We start from the raw sequence: 19,779 nt of genomic DNA, 5'->3' as shown, positions 1-19,779 counted from the left end.
TCTCCAAAATGGCTGAAAGTCGGCGCCGGGGATGCCGGGCGCGCTCCCGGCGGAACGAAGGAGGGGGCGGGCCGGGGGCGGGGCCGGTGGGAGCACGGCGCTGATTGGCTGGCGCTGCCGACCTGGTCCCCGGCGCCGGTCCGTAGAGCCGGGCGGCGAGGCCTGGCGCTGGGATGCGACTGGTTGCGGGCTCCCGGCGGCAGCGGCTCCTGTGAATAGCGGCTACTGCAGCGCGGGCGGGCGGGCGAGGTCAGCGGACGCCGTCGGCGGCTGGCCGTCTCGGCCGCGGGATGAGGAAGCGGACCGAGCCCGTCGCCTTGGAGCATGAGCGCTGCGCCGCTTCGGGCTCGTCCTCCTCCGGCTCGGCTGCCGAGGCGCTGGACGCCGACTGCCGCCTGAAGCAGAACCTGCGCCTGGCGGGCAAGGGGCCGGCAGAGCCGCGCTGCGCCGCGGACGCGGGCATGAAGCGGGCACTGGGCAGGTGAGGCACGGCGCAGGAGCGGGGCCCCCTACCTGGCCCGCACGCAGCCCTTAAGCCCCCCGCCCCTCCATAAGTTTCTTGCCTGCAGGAGCGCCCCATGTCTACCCTCCATCCTTCGGTGTCCTCTTCCAATTCTCCTCCATCCCTTTCCCTCGCTTGGCCCGCAGATGCAGCCCGTGGGCATCCTTTCCAGATATCTGCCTGCGGGGTCGCCCCCCGACTGTCCCCTTTCCTCCCCTGGTGTCCTTTTCTGGCCCTCCGCGGAGCCCAGCCCCGTGCCCCTACCATTCCCAGGTGAGCCAGTGGGACCTCGTCCGCGACGGGCTGGACCAGCGTTTCTCCCAGGGGCTGGGAGCGGCGGGCAATCACGACCCTGCGTGGGAGAGTAGAGGGCGTGGGGGGCGTCCCATGTGAGGCTCCTGGACGCCCCGCATGTAAGAGGTGGGACGCGGAAGGGGCATGCTCCCGAGCCAGAGAGCGTTGGGATTCTTCGCCTCAGATCTGCATAGAACCCCAAACTGAGCGCCCCTCTTGCTGGGCTGGCGTGTGCGGAAGCTTACCTTTTTCCCGGTTTCTCACTTTGGTAATTTTTCTCGGGTTAACTAGTTGTCAGGAGTGGCATTCTCTGCTCAGAACTGCTGGACCTTTGGGGCAAGGTTAAATGGTGTGCTGTGGGCAGGGATACACCGCATCGTCAGCTGTTGGAGGGAAACCTGCCGTTGATTGTGCAGATGGCTAGTGGTGCTTGAAATTGACTACACGAGTTGTCTCCTTAGGAATCTCTGTAGAGGCAGGAAGTCTTTTAGTTTTTTGCGTTCTCCCTCTGAGTAGGAGATGAATGCATCCAGGTAAAGCTAATTTCAGAATTAAGTTAGTGTATTTCACAGGGACAAATCTCTCCCTCAATGCTAGCTTCGTAATTAAGCCGGCTCTTCATAGAACGTATCATTCATGACAATTTTGAAGTCTGGATGTTTCACGGTTTTGAACAAGTTAGTACGTAATATTCTCAGGTGCTGTTGCAGAGTCATTTCTTTTGGGGTCAACTGGAATGCCCTTAATTGACACTGGCCACTTCAGTGTCAAGTATTTATCAAAATAGTCTCTAAAAATATCAGTTTCATTGCCTAAAAGATGATGAAATTGAAAATATGAATATTTGGATAAATAAAAATATAAGTATTTGGATAAATAGAAATATCCAAATAGACACTTCAACATTTCAACTTCATTGCTTAAAAGGTTATGAATTTAAACCATAGTCTCCTCTAAGTCAATGGTTCACATTCTTGCCAGAAGGTCAGGGACTGACAGTATTTTTTTTTTTTTTTGTATAAAGTTATCTAGTAACTGGTCGATATCTTTTGTGAAACTAATTTGTTCTCTTTTTTTGTGGAAAGGTTTATCTTCATTACAAACTTATGAATAGCTTTAATGTACTTTTGTTAACCGGTTTGGCATTATACCTAGATAAGTTTGGGAATTCTTCCTTTGAAGAAATGAAATTGTTAGGCACCATAGTGTTTGGGGAAACAGTGCTGACCTGGCACCTTCCTCGAAAGATGTACTGTATTAAAAGGATATGCTTATTTTCATTTTTGTATTGGGACAAAGACATTCAAGAGGTGCTCATATCCTTTGGAGGAATGAAAGACTATTAGGGAATAAAAAGAAAAGCAGAGGGCAGGAAAGCCAAATTTGTGTGTTATCCTGTGGCTTCCTTCCCTATTTCTTGGAATGTTCTCCTGGACATTCTTCTGCTTTGTTTTCTTCTTCACCTAGATCTCCGCCCAACTATCACGTCCTCAGAGAGGCCCTCCCAGTCCGGCCCATCCAAAATAGACTTGTTGCCACTCCCAACGCCCTTATTCTGTTTGCTTTTTTTCATCACACTTATCTCTTTTGACCTTGCAGTTGTCTGTGTACTTAACTTGCTTTATTGGTTATCTCCTCCCCTAAAAGAATGGAAGCCCCATGAGAGCAGCGGCGTTGGTTCCTCCACTTTTCTGGTCTCCAGTGCATGGCCATAGCAGGTGGCGGAAAATACTTACTGAATTAGTATCTGTAGTGTAAGTTCCTGGGCCAAGGAGTGTGTGTTTATAATTTTGAAAGGTGAGGCCAAAGTGCCCTCCAGTGTACTGACGGGTACTGGGTACTTTCCCCAGCAGAATCAGTTGCCACCCTTCCCCCCAATACTGAATGTTACCAAGTATTTTGATCTTTTTTCTATTTGATGAAAATGACATCTGATTTGTAGCTTTAATTTGCATTTCTAAGTGTTAGGTGGCAATTTTTGTGTATTTTTATAAGCCTGTTGTGTACCTTTGGGTCTCTCATTACCTGCCTTTGTTGGGTTCTATTGTGCACATTTTCAAATAGACAAAAATAAGGAAGACAATATAATGAACCTTGATGTATCCATCACATCTTAAACAGTTTGCCATGTGTTGCCAATCTTGAACCACTTGTCCCTCCTCCCTCTGTTTCTTCGTAGGGGGTGGGACTAGAATATTTTAAAACAAATGATTTTATTCATAACTACTTGGGAACTAGAACAAATAGGGACTTTTGAAATATATATAACCTCATTTGCTCTATTTATCAAAAATTTTTTAAATATTATATTTATTTGAGAGAGAGAATGGGAGAGAGAGAGAGAGCATGAGAGGCGCGAGGGTCAGAGGGAGAAGCAGACTCCCCGCCGAGCAGGGAGCCCGATGCGGGACTCGATCTCGGGACTCCAGGATCATGACCTGAGCTGAAGGCGGTCGCCTAACCAACTGAGCCACCCAGGTGCCCCCCAAATTTTTTATATTTATCAAATTTAACAATTTATTGCCTATTACTAATTTAATATCCAATCTACATACACATTTCTCCAGTTGTCTCAGAAATGTCTTTTAAAATGTGGTTTGTTTAAAAATCCTGTACATTTCTTAAGTTTATTCCTAGTTATTTGATCTTTTTTGTTGTTGCGTAGGACCCCTTCTTATATTACATATTTTTATCATTGTACTTATTTTTTTTTAAGATTTTATTTCTTTATTAGAGAGAGAGAGCGCACAAGTAGGGAGTGCAGCAGGCAGAGGGAGAAGCAGGTTCCCCGCTGAGCAAAGAGCCCAACCTTAGGCTCCATCCCAGGACCCTGGAATCATGACCTGAGCTGAAGGCAGACACTTAGCTGACTGAGCCACCCAGGCGCCCCAGTACTTACTAATTTTGTAAGCAGCAACTTATGTAATTGTATTGTTTTTAGTAGTTTTTGCAGTTGGTTCTCTAGGATTTTCAGGTATAACATCATATCAGTTACAAATAATAAGAATATCATTCCATGTTTTGTACTTTTTGTCTTGTTTCTCTTTTTTAGTTGCATTGTATTTTCAGAACAAGATTAAATACTTGGAATGATAGTGGGTACCTTATTTTGTTCCTTACTTTACTGAGAATGCTTTTAGTGTTTTTGCCACACTGGTTATTTTACTAAGGTGTGCGTTGTTGCTATTTGTTTTTTTAATCAAAAATGGTTGTTGAATCTTATGAAATGCCATTTTAGCATCTGTGAAATTATCATATAGATGTTCTTCCTTGACCTGTTAGCATGAATTATAGTAACAGGAGCGCCTGGGTGGCTCAGTTGTTAAGCGTCTGCCTTTGGCTCAGGTCATGATCCCAGGGTCCTGGGACTGAGCCCTGCATCTGGCTCCCTGCTCCGCGGGAAGCCTGCTTCTCCCTCTCCCACTCCTCCTGCTTGTATTCCCTCTCTCACTGTGTCTCTTTCTGTCAAATAAAGAAATAAAATATTTAAAAATATGTGCATTATAGTAACAGCTTTTATGTTATTGAATCATCTTATTACTGAATCATCAGTGAAAACTCTGTTAATGTGTAGCCAGATTCTATTAATATTTTACTTAGTCATTTTACATTGTTATTTGTGAAACTAGTTTGTAATTTTTTTTTTAAAGATTTTATTTGTTTATTTGACAAGAGATAGCACAAGTAGGCAGAGTGGCAGGCAGAGGGAGAGGGAGAAGGAGGCTCTCCACTGAGCAGGGAGCCGGACGTGGGGCTCGATTCCAGGACCCTGGGGTAATGACCTGAGCCGAAGGCAGCCACTTAACTGACTGAGCCACCCAGGCGCCCCTGTAATTTTGTATTTTTAACGTAATCTTTATCAAGTTGTTTTAATGCTTTCCTTAGCTTTATTAAAAGCTTTCTCCGCTTTAGCCTATTTAAATACTTTTGAAATGATCTGTTTCTTTAAATTTGATGGAATTCCCCTGTAAAACTACCTAAGCCGGGTGCTTTTTTTTAGATTTGCTGTCTCTTTCTGGGTTTAGTGTTGATTTATACATTCATAGAAAATCATCTGTTTTATCCAGCTTTTGCCTCTGTATCTGGGACTGTTATCCCTGTCCTGTTCCCTAATTTTGTGTGCTTACATTTTTTTCCTTTTCTCCCCTTTAATTATTTAGACTAGCTAATGGTATATCTCATACACAGATATACACTGAAGTATTTTTTCTTTGAAAAAAATCTTTTTTTTCCCCCCAAATAAAAATTTTTTTTGTTAATTCTGAGAGACCAGGATATTGCTGAAGGTTCTGGAGAAGTAGAGAGAACATCTTCCATCTGAAAGGAGCTACTGAACCTCTCCTGTTGCTGCCCGTGGCAGGAATGTGGCCCTAGGGTGGCCAGATCATCCGGTCTCTCGAGAAGAGTAGCTGGGTGTGTGTGTGTGTTTGTGTGAACTCAAACTTTGTAAACGTTGCAACTAATTCAGATAAAAACAATAACTTTGGAGTAAGACAGAACAAAACATTTTTTGTTTTTTAAAATTTCTGGGTTGGTCGTTTTTAAAGGTAAATGTTTAACTCATGTGTTGACCCTGAACTCCCTGAGAGGAGGGACTAGATATTACTTTTTACAGTATCTGGTAATTTTTGGCAAACAAGGGATTTGCAGGCATTTCCTGTTTTTTTCAGTAACCCTGGAGTTCTTGGGAATATGCCTTAATGGCATAAGTGGTCTAATTTGGACTCTAGGAAGGCGGTAATGAGATGCGTGGGTCTTTGTGTTTCAGTGAAGCAGTCTTTATCCTTCCACTCCTAGCTCATAGGTGGATCTGCCGGTGACTGAGACCAGTGGGCTGCATGGGAGGTTTCAGAGCCGGTGATCCTCAAGTATAAATACAGGGGAACTGAGGCATCATCCTTGGTTCTTCCTTGACCCAAAGCAAGGAAATTCGTCCAGGTGCTAATGGCTTTACTATAATCCAGAAAGGCAGGTGGCTGAGGTTAACACCAGTCTCCTTCAACATCAGTCTTCCTGAGCTTACCCTAGGAGCTGCTTTGCATGGTATCTCTTTGTCCTTTCTTTATATACTGAGAAGGTGAGAGTGTGTTCTGAGCTAGCTTTTGTAGTTAAAGTTGGCTTTTTTTCCATCCCCCTTCTCCTTCCACTCCCTGAGAGTACATTCTGTGCCTGGACTTTGACAAGCAAGAGGGCAGGCTTTGTTTATGGTGCCTCAGCTGAGGCCCCCAGCTAAGTCCATCTCTTCCCAATTGCGATTTATCTTATCAAGGCCACACTCCAGCCCTGGACCCAGGACCCTGAGACTTGGTGCTTCTCTGGTGTCTCCCTCTTTGGTGGGACTTTGTGCCCTGTATCTCTGCTTCCCTTTCAGTTCCTTTTTAGCCAGTGCATACTCTCCCTTCTCCAGGGAGTGTCTGTCTTGTATGGTAACTGGGCAGACATTGCTTCTATGTGGGAGATATTTTTGAGTAGCTCAAAGACTCCTGAGGACATTATCATGGAGGTAGCCTTGGAAAGAGGAATAGAAGATGGGTCATCTTGCCAGGGTTATGCTGACAGCAGTGGAGACAGGCTGCCTTTCCAGACTCATGATCCTCCTCCTCCTACTCCTAGGGCGCTTTTCTTTACAAAATGAAGTCTACAGGAAAAATTTTTACTGTAATATGATCTTGAAAACTGACAGATTAAGTCAGTGCTCTTCTCCCAGAGATGATGCCACAGAACTTGGGTGTAGGTGGGTTTGTGCTTTGACAGAGGGCTCTTTCAGCACAGGGAGTGGGTAAGTCATTTGTCTTGTCCTGAACTGAAGGCCAGGTTGGGAAGGGTCAGTTAGGAGAGGGGATGCTGACACAGGGAAGAACAGTAGCAGAAAACTTTGCCTGAGATATCCATTTAGCCAACTGACCATTATTTGGGCGTGGTCCTCATTGTAGTATCATTTGATATCTTAGAGGATATCACTGTCATAGATAACGGAGCTCCATGCCAGTGTTTTCAGGTTCTGTGGGTTGGGGAGACTTGTTCAACTTTTTGAGTCTGTTTCTCCCTCTGTGATGTGGGGATAGAAATACCTTCCCTGTAGGATCGGGATGAAGCTCGGATGTACAGAAGAGCTGGGTGCACAGTGAGCACCCAATTAGTAGCACCTTCTACTTTGGTCATCCCCAGGGTTATTACTATTAGTTGGGAGTACTGAGAAAGCTCTGTTAACTTAGGTCAAGAGGAATTTACCCTCTTCTTCTCTGCCCCCAAACTATTCCAGTATGTCTTCTCAGCCAGTTGTGCCTGTAGTTATGATCATGATCTGTGAACTTATCTGTGGGTATTATAACATTTGTAACAGTACTGTTTGGTTATTCAACATTTTTTTTCACCAGTTCACTTAGCAGAGTTTGAGTACCTGTTATATAGAGTAACTTTTCTCAGTGCTGAGGCCGCAGCAATGGATGCAGGTCACATCTTGTGGACTTTACGTTCTGGTAGGGGAGGCAGATAACAAGTGAGAACCAAGCCGCGTCAGGTGTTTGGGGCGCTGAGGAGAAAAGTAGGCCAGTAAGGAGCACCTGTGATGTGTGCATGGTTTAGGTGTCAGGAGGCCTTTCTGATAGAGGACATTTGAATGGAAGCCACTGGCCTCTTTAGAGTGGAGAAATGCCTTGATGTGATGTCATTACCATGTCCCTCTGCTGTGACAAGGACAGACTGGAGGGCCAGAGGGAGCAGGAGGACCAGTTAGGAGTCACCCAGGCAACAGATTATGGGGGCTTGGGCTGGCGGTAGCTGTGGAGGGGAGAAGTGCTGCGTTCTGGATCTGTTTTGAAGGAGATGTCAACAGATTTGGGGGTAGATTAGTGTGAGAGCAAGGACAGTCAGAGATGCTTCACCAGTTTTCTTTTGAGCAGCTGGAGGCAAGGAGCTGTCGTGTGCTGAGATGGGCCAGTTGTGGGAAGAGCAAGTGCTCTGGGGGGTGATGAGTTTGGTTTGGGGGCATATTGAAGTGCCTCCTCTTGCTGATGCAGTAGGTAGGAGGAGCTGGAGTTCAGGGGAGTTAGGTTGACTTCTGACCATTAGCCTGCAGAAAGTATTTAGAGTCATGATGGGGGTCTGAGGGCTGGGCCCCGGGTCCTCAGTGGTTAGGGGCTGGGAGAGGAGGAGACCTGGAGGAAGCAAGGGAATAGATTAGGAAGAGCGCTAGGAGGAAAGGGTCAAGGCAGCTGGGTGGAGAAGCCTGTTGCAGAGAAAGTGTGATCGGCTGTTGGATTTGGTGACATGGAGATGAGTGGTTGACAAGAGTGGGTTAGTGGAATGCTGGGGGTAAGAGCCTGACAGAGTGGCTCAAGGGAGAGGTGGAGAGAAGAAATGCAGATAATTTTTTAAGGAGTTTTACCATAAAAGGGAATAAAGATAAGGGGGATCCCTGGGGTGGGAGGAGGCTTCTGACCAGTGCTGTTGTTAGAGCTCATTGCTGTGCTCAGTGGGATGGTCCAGTAGGCATAGATTGGCCTCCAGCACCCCAAGGCTAAGTGGAGGGTGCCCACACATGAAGACAGGCCAAGGGGGCCACGAAGGTACAGGGAGGTGGTTAGATTTGTGGGGGGAGCATTGGAAGTTGTCTTCTTCATGCTTCTACTTTCTCTGTGAAATAAGAGCATGGTCCCCTGAGGAGGGGTGGTGGTGGAGGCGCTGCAGTCTTTCCCTTCCACTTCTCCACCTGGACAGTCCTAGTTCTTTGTCCGTGACCTAAACAGACTGTTCCACCATACTGCTAAACATTAATGTGAACAGTCATGCTACCTAGCAGGGACTCCTCTTTCTTTCTCTCTGACATGTAATGTTTCAGAAATGGCTCCCATGAGAAGTCATTTCAGCTGTGAGCTTGTGTCTGAGAAGCCACACGTGTTTCTGCACAGTCGAATGCTGCTTGGTTCTGGGGGCCTGAGTGGGAGGGCAGTGGCTCCACAAGGTTCCTGCACACATCCTCATGATGAGGGGGCTATAGCTGGGTTGGGGTGGAGGTAGGAAAAGGAACAACATGAACTGAGGTCAAGATAGAGTGATTATGTGGGACCCAGGCAGAATATTTAGCTCTCAGGTTTTGCTAATACACAAAGAACTGTTTCTAAATAGAATTTGTCTTGAGATGGTACTTGTGGACTTGAGTTGTCTTGATATCTGTGCTCTGTTCACCAGGTATGGAAGTGTCCTAAAAGGTAAAAAGAGGGGAGGGTCGATGAGTGTCATTGTGAGTAGTTTCAGAAGAGTAAGACTCCTCATTTTGCAAAGATGAAGGCAAAGAAGGGGTGTCACTGAAGGAATACAAGTGGATCTCTGGAATGCTAGACTCTTGGATCTGTTCTTAAAGCTTGAAAGAAGTTGCCCTGAGCTTTAGGGTAAGAAAAGAAAGTTCAAGTTGTTTTCAGTTCTTACAGACTTGTGGGATCTCCATGCAAGGTTTAGATATATGGACTGAACTATTCATAATGGGAAGGAGGAATGTTCAGGGTTGGAGCAGGTCATTTTGATGCAGTCGCAGTTCCGGTGGTTCAGGTCCCTGAGAGACATATATGGCTTTTAACTATTTTCTTGTACAACAGAGACTTCCCACCCTTTCTTCTTTCATTCTTGTGCCATTCCTGGCCCTGGAAGACCATTTCACCGCTACCTGAAAAAGGCCATGTCAGTGGTGGGTGCCCATAGGTTGTTTTACTCAGCACATAGTTACAATACTTGGGTTTTTGGTCAGATGCATGCTAGGCACTGGGAACATAAAGATGGAAGGAAACAGTACCTGTTCTCAGGGAGTTTGTTGTCTGTCAGTTTTTATTCATGGCAGCCATCAGCTCTTACACTCAAATATTTTAATGATATCTATAGTAAAGACAAAATACAGGCATGGCTGGAGATGGTTAGTCTGATCTCACTTTTGTCTTTCGTTGTTCTGACATTTTTTTGTGCCGATTTATCTGCAGAGAATCTCATCTTTTAGGCTCTATTTAAAAAATTTTTTTATTGTTATGTTAATCATACATTACACCATTAGTTTTTGATGTAGTGTTCCATGATTCATTGTTTGTGCATAACACCCAGTGCTCCATTCAGAACGTGCCCTCTTTAATACCCATCACCACGCTAACACATCCTCCCACCCCATCCCCTCTAGAACCCTCAGTTTGTTTTTCAGAGTCCATCGTCTCTCATGGTTCGTCTCCCCCTACAATTTCGCCCCTTCATTCTTCCCCTCTTGCTATCTTCTTTTTTTTTTTTAACATATATTGTATTATTTGTTTCAGAGGTACAGATCTGTGATCCAACAGTCTTGCACAATTCACAGTGCTCACCATAGCACATACTGTCCCCAGTGTCTATCACCCAACCACCCCATCCCTCCCACCCCCCACCACTCCAGCAACCCTCGGTTTGTTTCCTGAGATTAAGAATTCCTCATATCAGTGAAGTCATATGATACATGTCTTTCTCTGATTGACTTATTTCGCTCAGCATAACACCCTCCAGTTCCATCCACGTTGTTGCAAATGGCAAGATCTCATTCCTTTTGATGACTGCATAATATTCCATTTGTGTGTGTGTGTGTGTGTGTGTGTGTGTGTGTGTGTGTGTGTGTGTATCACTTCTTTTTTATCCATTCATCTGTCAATGGACATCTTGGCTCTTTCCACAGTTTGGCTATTGTGGACATTGCTGCTATAAACATCAGGGTACACGTACCCCTTCGGATCCTTACATTTTTATCTTTGTGGTAAATACCCAGTAGTGCAATTGCTGGGTCATAGGGTAGCTCTATTTTCAACTTTTTGAGGAGCCTCCATACTGTTTTCCAGAGTGGCTGCACCAGCTTGCATTCCCACCAACAGTGGAAGGTTCCCCTTTCTCTGCATCCCCACCAACATCTGTCGTTTCCGGACTTGTTAATTTTAGCCATTCTGACTGGTGTGAGGTGGTATCTCATTGAGGTTTTGATTTGGATTTCCCTGATGCCTAGTGATGTTGAGCACTTTTTCATGTGTCTGTTGGCCATTTGGATGTCTTCTTTGCAGAAATGTCTGTTCAAGTCTTCTGCCCATTTCTTGATTGGATTATTTGTTCTTTGGGTGTTGAGTTTGATAAGTTCTTTATAGATTTTGGATACTAGCCCTTTATCTGATATGTCATTTGCAAATATTTTCTCCCATTCTGTCGGTTGTCTTTTGGTTTTGTGGACTGTTTCTTTTGCTGTGCAAAACTTTATCTTGATGAAGCCCCAATAGTTCATTTGTGCCCTTGCTTCCCTTGCAGTTGGCGATGTCTCTAGGAAGAAGTGGCTGCGGGTGAGGTCGAAGACATTGCTGCCTGTGTTCTCCTTTAGCATCTTGATGGACTCCCGTCTCACATTTAGGTCTTTCAACCATTTTGAGTCTATTTTTGTGTGTGGTGTAAGGAAATGGTCCAGTTTCATTCTTCTGCATGTGGCTGTCCAATTTTCCCAACACCATTTGTTGAAGAGACTGTCTTTTTTCTATTGGACATTCTTTCCTACTTTGTCAAAGATTAGTTGACCACAGAGTTGAGGGTCCATTTCTGGGCTCTCGATTCTGTTCCACTGATCTATGTATCTGTTTTTGTGCCAGGACCATACTGTCTTGATGATGACAGCTTTGTAATAAGAGTTGGAAGTCCGGAATTGTGATGCCACCAGCTTTGCTTTTCTTTTTCAACATTCCTCTGGCTATTCAGGGTCTTTTCTGGTTCCATACAAATTTTAGGATTATTTGTTCCATTTCTTTGAAAAAAGTTGATGGTATTTTGATGGGGATTGCATTGAATGTGTAGATTGCTCTAGGTGGCATTGACATCTTCACAATATTTGTTCTTCCAATCCATGAGCATGGAACATTTTTCCATTTCTTTGTGTCTTTCTCAATTTCTTTCATGAGTATTTTATAGTTTTCTGAGTACAGATCCTTTGCCTCTTTGGTTAGATTTATTCCTAGGTATCTTATGGTTTTGGGTGCAATTGTAAATGGAATCGACTCCTTAACTTCTCTTTCTCCGGTCTTGTTGTTGGTGTATAGGAATGCCACTGATTTCTGTGCATTGATTTTATATCCTGCCACTTTACTGAATTCCTGTATAAGTTCTAGCAATTTTGGGGTGGGGTCTTTTGGGTTTTCCACATAAAGTATCATATCATCTGCAAAGAGTGAGAGTTTGACTTCCTCTTTGCCGATTTGGATGCCTTTGATTTCTTTTTGTTGTCTGATTGCTGTGGCTAGGAAATCTAATACTATGTTGAATAGCAGTGGTGATAGTGGACATCCCTGTCGCGTTCCTGACCTTAGGGGGAAAGCTCTCAGTTTTTCCCCATTGAGAATGATATTCGCTGTGGGTTTTTCATAGATGGCTTTTATGATATTGAGGTATGTACCCTCTATCCCTATACTCTGAAGAGTTTTGATCAAGAAAGGATGCTGTACTTTGTCAAATGCTTTTTCTGCATCTATTGAGAGGATCATATGATTCTTGTTCTTTCTTTTATTAATGTGTTGTATCACACTGATTGATTTGCAGATGTTGAACCAACCTTGCAGCCCAGGGATAAATCCCACTTGGTCGTGGTGAATAATCCTTTTAATGTACTGTTGGATCCTATTGGCTATTATTTTGGTGAGAATTTTTTTTTGTTAAAGATTTTATTTATTTATTTGACAGAGAGAGACACAACGAGAGAGGGAACACAAGCAGGGGGAGTGGGAGAGGGAGAAGCCGGCTTCCCACTGAGCAGGGAGCCCGATGCGAGGCTCAATCCCAGGACCCTGGGGTCATGACCTGAGCCGAAGGCAGACGCCCAATGACTGAGCCACCCAGGCGCCCCCTTGGTGAGAATTTTTGCATCCATGTTCATCAAGGATATTGGTCTGTAATACTCCTTTTTGATGGGGTCTTTGTCTGGTTTTGGGATCAAGATAATGGTGGTTAGGCTCTCACTTCTTTGACAGGATGTAGTGCATCCTATCAGTGCATCCCTGGCTTACCAGGGTTTCTGTAGATAGAAGAAAAGAAATTCTCACAGTGTGGGGACACAGCACACTTCAACAAGGCATATCATGGCCAGAACCTATGGGAAGGAATATAAGACTGGACATTTGATATTTGGCTTAGGGTTCTAGAAGGAAGGGACTGCTACGCCAGTGTAGGCTGACTGGGAGCCTGCCATTACAGCCCCACGGCCTCAAGGGAAAGCATGAGGGAGATTCTGCAGGCACCAAGGCAAGGATCTACAGGGATGGTGATCACCATGGTGAAAGGCAGCCCTCAAGGAACCCTCTCTCTTCCTCTGTTCCTCTCTCATTTAAATTTTTTTTTCTGATTACAAAAGTAATAAAGATTTCTCAATAAAAAAATTTTTTTAAAGATTTTATTTATTTGACAGAGAGAGAGACAGCGAGAGAGGGAACACAAGGAGGGGGGTGGGAGAGGGAGAAGCAGGCTTCCTGCTGAGCAGATAGCCCGACGTGGGGCTCGATCCCAGGACCCTGAGATCATGATTTGAGCCGAAGGCAGACGCCTAACGCCTGAGCCACCCAGGCGCCCCCTTAATAAAAATTTAAAACAGAGAAGATAATGGGAAAGTGGAATTTCCCTGGGTAATTACTGTTAACATTGTGGTATATATCAAAATTATTGCTTGCATGTTTGTTCTTTCATTCGTCTAACAAATACTTGTTGAGGCCTACTGTGTGCAAGAGGATGTGGACAAAATGTTGCACAGGAGCCAGACAGGTCCCAGCCTGTTTTACAGAGCTTACATTGTCATGAAGGAGAAAGGCAGCAAAAAAGGTAGCATTTACATATACAGTAAAATTTCAAGGGGTGCAAAATGGTATAAAGAAAAATAAAGCAAGGTAGTGTTAAACATAAGACAACAGGCCCCAAGTGGAGTCCCTTAGGCTAAGCCCTACTTTGCCAAACCAAGACCTAACTTAATTACAGCTTCAGCTCTCCCAGAAATGGAATCTTAAACCACTCGTTCAGGAATTGCCTGACCAACAAGCGAGGTAATCTGCCTGACAGACAGACCCCTGCCATCCCCTAAAGGAAAGTGACCAGGCAATAACCAACCCGCTTTTTTGTCCAGTGTAACTTCCTTGTTCATGCTCACTTCTCTGCTTGTAAAAGCATTCATTTTGTACTGTTCCTCCAAGCTCCTGTCTGCTGGGTTAGGTGCTGCCTGATTCAGGAATTGCTGAATAAAGCCAATGAGAGCTTTAAAATGCACTCAGTTGAATTTTTGTTTTTTTGTAACAGTGGGTAATGCAGTTGCGTGTAAAGCACCTGAAAACAAGCTATACTGTAGTGTAAAACATTTTTGTCTCTGGCAGAAGAATAAGGCCTTTTCACAGCAGGACAATTCTGCCAACATCCTCATGATTTTTTTGTTTTCTTCTCTGGGAACAAAGAGACATTTATGAATTGCTCTTGTGTATTTTATTAAGGCCTTAACTTTTTCAATTCTGTTGAGTGAAATTACCCCAATATTCACTGTGTTCAGATAAGATTTTGAAGATTGTTCTTCAGGTTTCCACCTGTGAACTAAGAAGAATTTAACCAACTGTTAGTCTTGGGGAATGAATCCTGACTTTACTCTTTTGTTCATTCTGAGAGAATATGAGATACTATATATATATTATGCAAACCTTTATATGTTATATATTACATATAGATTTTATGTACCAAGTTGCCCCTTGAACAACATGAAGGATTAGGGATACCCAGTCCCATGCAGTCAAAAAACTGTGTATAACTTTTGACTCCACAAAACTTCAACTACTAATAGCCTACTGTTAACCAGAAGCCTTACTAATAAACAGTTAACACATATTTTGTATGTTATATGTATTGTATACTGTATTTCTACAGAAAGTCAGCTATATATAAGAAAATGATAGAAGAATCATAAGAAAGAGAAAAGGCAGCAGGGGTGGCTATATTAATATCAACATATATTTCCGAGCAGAGAATATTATGAGAGATAAAGCAAATCATTTCATAATGACAGATCAATCAAGAGGACATAACAACTTTGAACATTTGTATATGTAATTGACAGAGCTTCAAAATCCGTACACCAGAAATAGAACTGTGAAGAAAATAGACACATCCACGATTATAGCCAGAGATTTCAATAACTGATAGAAGTAGGAGGCAGAAAATCAGCAAGGATGTAATAGACTTCAGCAACACTGTCCACCAACTTACCTTGATTGGCAGTCTGTCCAACAGAGGCAGATACATGTTCTCCTCAAGTGCACATCAAAGCAGATAGATTATATTCTAGACCATAAAACAAGTCTCAAGAGCTTTAAAAGAATTTAAGTCATGCAAAGTCTGTTTTGTGACCATAAGGAATTAAATTAGAAATCAGTAAAAACAAGATGTCTGGAAAATCCTGAAACATTTGTGAAGTGAATAACACACTTTTGAATACGCCATGGGTCATGGAAAAAATCCAAGAGGAAATTAGAAAGTAGTCCAAACTGAATGAAAATAAAGACAAGTGTATGCTCCTAAAGCATCCTTGGGGAATTTATAGTACCAAATGCCCTAGGAAGGAAGAAAGGTCTTCAGTGACTTCAGTCTCCGTATTAAGAAACTAATAAAAAGTGGGAATTAAACCCAAAGTAAACAGAAAAAGAAACATATAATAAAGACCGAAACAAATCAAAGAAATCAAAAACGAAAATAATAATGTTAATAGCAGGTTTAATCTGTAATAGGCAAAAACTGGAAATGATCCAGGGTGCCTGGCTGGCTCAGTCAGTGCAGTATGTGACTCTTGATCTTAGGGTTGTAAATTTAAGCCCCATGTTGGGTGGAGAGATTACTTAAAAATAAAACCTTTAAACAAAGAAAACTGGAAACAGTCCAATACCCATCAGCAAGTGTGTGTAAAAGCGAGTTGCATTGCCCCACAGAATATTACTCAGCAATCAAAAGGAATGAACTGGGACCACAAAGGATATTTAGGGCAGTGAAATGACTGCAGTATACTGTAGCAGTAGATACATGTCATTATATATTTGGCAGAACTTTTAGAATGCACAACACCAAGAATGAACCTAAAGTAAATGGGTTTTAGGTGGTAAAGATGTGTCAATATTGCTTCATCAGTTGTAACAAATGTACCACTCTGGTGCTGGGTGTTGATTGTAGGGGTGCATGTGTGTGGGGCGGAGGTCTATGATAAATCTCTGTGTACCTTCTGCTCAGTTTTGCTGTGAACCTAAAACTCTAAAAAATAAGTTTTTTTTTTTTTTTAAGAATGATACAGGCAATAATGAACAAACAAATGAATCTCGAAGTAATTATGCTGAGTGAAAGAAGGCAGTCAAAAGATATCCGTTTATATGAAATTATCCTGTAGTTGCAGACCGTGGATCTATGACTGTTTGGGGTGGGGAGTGGGGACCAGAGAGGGGCAGGAGGGAAGAATTAAAGGGAGCAAGGTGAATTTTGGGGGTGATGGGTATGTTCACTATCTTGATTGTGGTGATGGTTTCAAAAGTGTTTACATGTGTTAAAACTGACAAAATTATACACTTTAAATATTTGCAATTCATATCAGTTGTATTTTAGAGTTGTTTAAAAAAACAAAACAAGGGGTGCCTGGGTGGCTCAGTCGTTAAGCGTCTGCCTTTGGCTCAGGTCATGATCCCAGGGTCCTGGAATCGAGCCCCGCATCGGGCTCCCTGCTCTTCGGGAAACCTTCTCCCTCTCCCACTCCCCCTGCTTGTGTTCCCTCTCTTGCTGTCTCTCTCTCTCTGTCAAATAAATAAATAAAATCTTTAAAAGCAAAACAAGACACAAATGTTATAGAACTTTTACATGAGCATTTTGAAAGAAAATTTTTTTCCCCAGCTTTCATTCTCACCTGTGTACTTGCCGCCACCTGGAACTTCTATGAGTTTGGCTGCCACCAGCCTTTGGGATTCTGAGCATAGGTGGGTGATCTGAAACCCTAAGGAGAAGACCCAGGGGAACTGTATTTTATTATTTTTCATTCTAAAAATTTTCTGGATATCTGGCAGTATTTAATTCATTCCAAATGAGGATTTAGTTGAATAGGAAGAGTGGCCCAGACTTAGAGGCCAAGGACCTGAGCTCATTCCCCAGCTGAGGCCTTACCTTGAGCAAGTTATCTAATAGCTATGAGCTTAGTTTCCACATCTCTATACTGGGAATGTTATCTGTCCTCCCTGCTTCACTGAGTTGTACTAAGATTGCAACAAGATCAGATCAGCATTATACAAATATAAGGTGGCATAATGCTTTTCTCTCTCTCTACTCTCTCTGTCTTCGTTTTTAGTTAATTTAAAAGAAGGTCACAGGAGACACCTATTTTACATGTTGATTTATTTTCCCAGTATTTATGTGTTTCTTTGAGATACTAAATTACCTGTATTGCTAATACATGTTCAGTCCTTGTATTTTTGCTTTGCATTGCCACAGGTTTCAGAACTTTCTTGGATACCTTTTTTTGCTGTGAAAATAGGTTTGGAAAGCAGGTAGTTTCTTGTTCTAGTTGGTAAGGAATGCTTAGTTCTGGTAAACAAATCTGGAGCTAGACAAACAGAATGCTTCTTGAGTGAACAGCTAAATGAAAAGGGAGCTCATTTCCCAAATGAGACAGCCTTTGGAAATATTTTTTATTGTGGAAAAATATACGTAACAATTTACCATTTGTAAGTGCACAATTACATGGCATTAAACACATTCACAAGGTGTGCAGCCATCACTACTCGTCCACCCCCATCTCCAGAACCTTTTCATCTTCTGGAACCGAAACTCTGTGTGCATTAAATGCTAACTCCCCACTCCCAACCTCAGCCCCTGATGACAGCTGTTAAACTTTCTGAATACTCTAGGTTCCTCATAGAAGTGGAATCCTAGAATATTTGTCCTTTTGTGTCTGGCTTATTTCACTTCATATAATGTCTTAAAGGTTCCTCCATGTTGTGCCATATGTCACAATTACCTTCCTTTCAAGGCTGAATAATATTCCATTGTGTGTATATACCACATTTTCTTTGAGACAATTTTATTTTTATTAGTGATGAGGAAATTTTTAAAAAAATTCTATGCTTGCACTGTTGATAAGATAGAAAAGCAATGTATTAAAAAAAAAGAAAAGCAGTGTATTGATTTTTGTCAAAATATACCTTCCTACTATTTGTGCATTAGCTCTTATCACCATAAAAAATCCAGGACTTGTGCTGTTCTGACCTGGGCCAGGTAGAGCAAAACCCCATATAAGATGCTAAAAAGATGTCATTACACTGGCCCCCTTTAGGAATGAGGCCAGAAGTTTATCTTCTTGCCTGTAACCAATACTGCTTCCATAAATGAAAGAGAGGATACAGGAATAAGAGCCCTGAAGTGGGATCCGGGGGTTTCTGGAATTGGTTTTGTCCTGAAAGCACATCCTTCTTGGACCAAAGTAGACAGAAAACAGGACCAATAGGTGTGAAGAGGAAGGCAGGAAAGAGGGAGGAAGCCCATGGTGCCCTTCCTGAGGAGCAGGAGTTCCCAGTACTGGCTTGGGGTCCATGGTAGTTTTGAACTAAGTTTTTGCTGTGTGGAAGGGGAAATGAAAAATAAGGATAGTGTAGAGAGTATCTCATAAAGGTAAATTTATATAGTGTTTAAATTCTGAGACAGTGTCCTTTGTATATTTTTTGGTGTTAAAATGTTCTCTTCAGATTAGCTAGTTTTAGAAATCCTTACTTGGTAAAATTAAAAACTTGGCAACACTGTGTCAGTCCTCATTTTGCAGAAAATTTTGCTAGTTCATGACCTACAAAAATGCAGGAATCAGTTTTTCTGTGGCGGGAGTCGGGGAGGGCGGGTAGGGGTTGGTTGAGAGGTGAATTGAGCCTGCTGCTGACTCCAGGCCGTGACTCTGCCTATGAGGGCTGGTCACAGTGAGGCCCTGATATCCAATGCGTGGCTGCCACCACTTAGGTGCAGCAGGCAGGTATGGGTCCACTGCGCTTAAATGCCTGTGTGGACCCAGTGGCCTGTTTGTAGGAGCGGAGGCTACCACACCAGCTCTTGGTCCGTGGCCCCTCAACAGTAGGAAGGCTGCGTTTGCAGAGCTTTTAAAGCCACGATCTTCCTGATTAGCCCACATCTCTTGTGTCCCAGACGCCACTGTCTTTCAAAAACAGCATTTGGCAAGTTGGTGTTTGCTGATGATGGGAGAAAGGAAGGTGAAAGAGAGTGTCGAGGCAGAACAGTCCCAAAGAAGTGAAGACAGGAAAAGGGAACAGTCCATAAAAGTAGGCACAAGAAGAATTAGTAAAAATAACATTCAGTACTTTGTACCAGATACTATCCTCTTCAGCACTTTGCATGTATTAACTTATGAAATGTTCACAGCTAACCTCATGAGGTGGGGTGTATTATCCCAGATGAGGAAACTGTCACATGTAGTCTGTAGCTTGCCTGTGGTCTCACGGCCATTGCAGGCATTGCTGGGCAGGCCCAGGGCCTGTGCCCTAGCCACTGTGCTCCTGCCTGTGTTGGGGCTATCTCTTGTACACACACTGTTAGAAGAAGGAAATAGGGTAGTTTGAAAATACTGGGCCAGTGTCTCAGGAGGGAAACCAGGGCTTTACCCAGGGTGCTGTCCTTCTCTGACCACATTAGTGGCCACAGCACAGTGCTAAGGGGCGGGCTTCTGAGGTCACAGGCCTGCCACAGAGCCTTTCCTCAGATTGATGGCGTCCTTTGGGACCTTCTCGGTAGCTTAGCACCTCCCATCTGGTCAGTTTTGGAGTGGCTGGCAGGGTCTGGGTCCCTGCTGCAGAGGCTGTGGGGAAACCAGACCTCCAAGGAAAGCACTGCATGAGGCTCACCTTGTGAGCCCCTTCTGGCTCTCTGATGAGTGATTGTGAATCATGGGGACCTTCCAGTCATCAACATGGGGA

General features: G+C 43.5%; 1 protein-coding gene across 3 annotated transcripts in view; it reads left to right on the top strand.

Annotated features, from left to right (window-relative positions):
• The first annotated feature begins 76 nt into the window (after positions 1–76).
• The window catches only part of ABHD12 (abhydrolase domain containing 12, lysophospholipase), a 101,734-nt gene continuing 82,031 nt past the window's right edge, over positions 77–19,779 (top strand). Inside the window, exon 1 of one of the 3 annotated variants that reach the window (XM_073889638.1) lies at positions 77–211. In XM_073889638.1, the coding sequence (XP_073745739.1) occupies positions 174–211 (38 nt within the window). In that variant the 5' untranslated portion in view covers positions 77–173. Of the gene's footprint in view, positions 482–19,779 lie in introns of all 3 variants that reach the window. The other 2 variants (XM_073889637.1, XM_025876985.2) reach the window with 2 other exon arrangements.

Source organism: Callorhinus ursinus, unplaced genomic scaffold, assembly GCF_003265705.2.
Source record: "Callorhinus ursinus isolate GAN/ISIS: 27379988/994484 unplaced genomic scaffold, GSC_fseal_2.0 scaffold111, whole genome shotgun sequence".
In the NCBI taxonomy this organism is placed as follows: Eukaryota; Metazoa; Chordata; class Mammalia; order Carnivora; family Otariidae; genus Callorhinus; species Callorhinus ursinus.
This window is presented reverse-complemented; position numbering and strand designations above follow the sequence as displayed.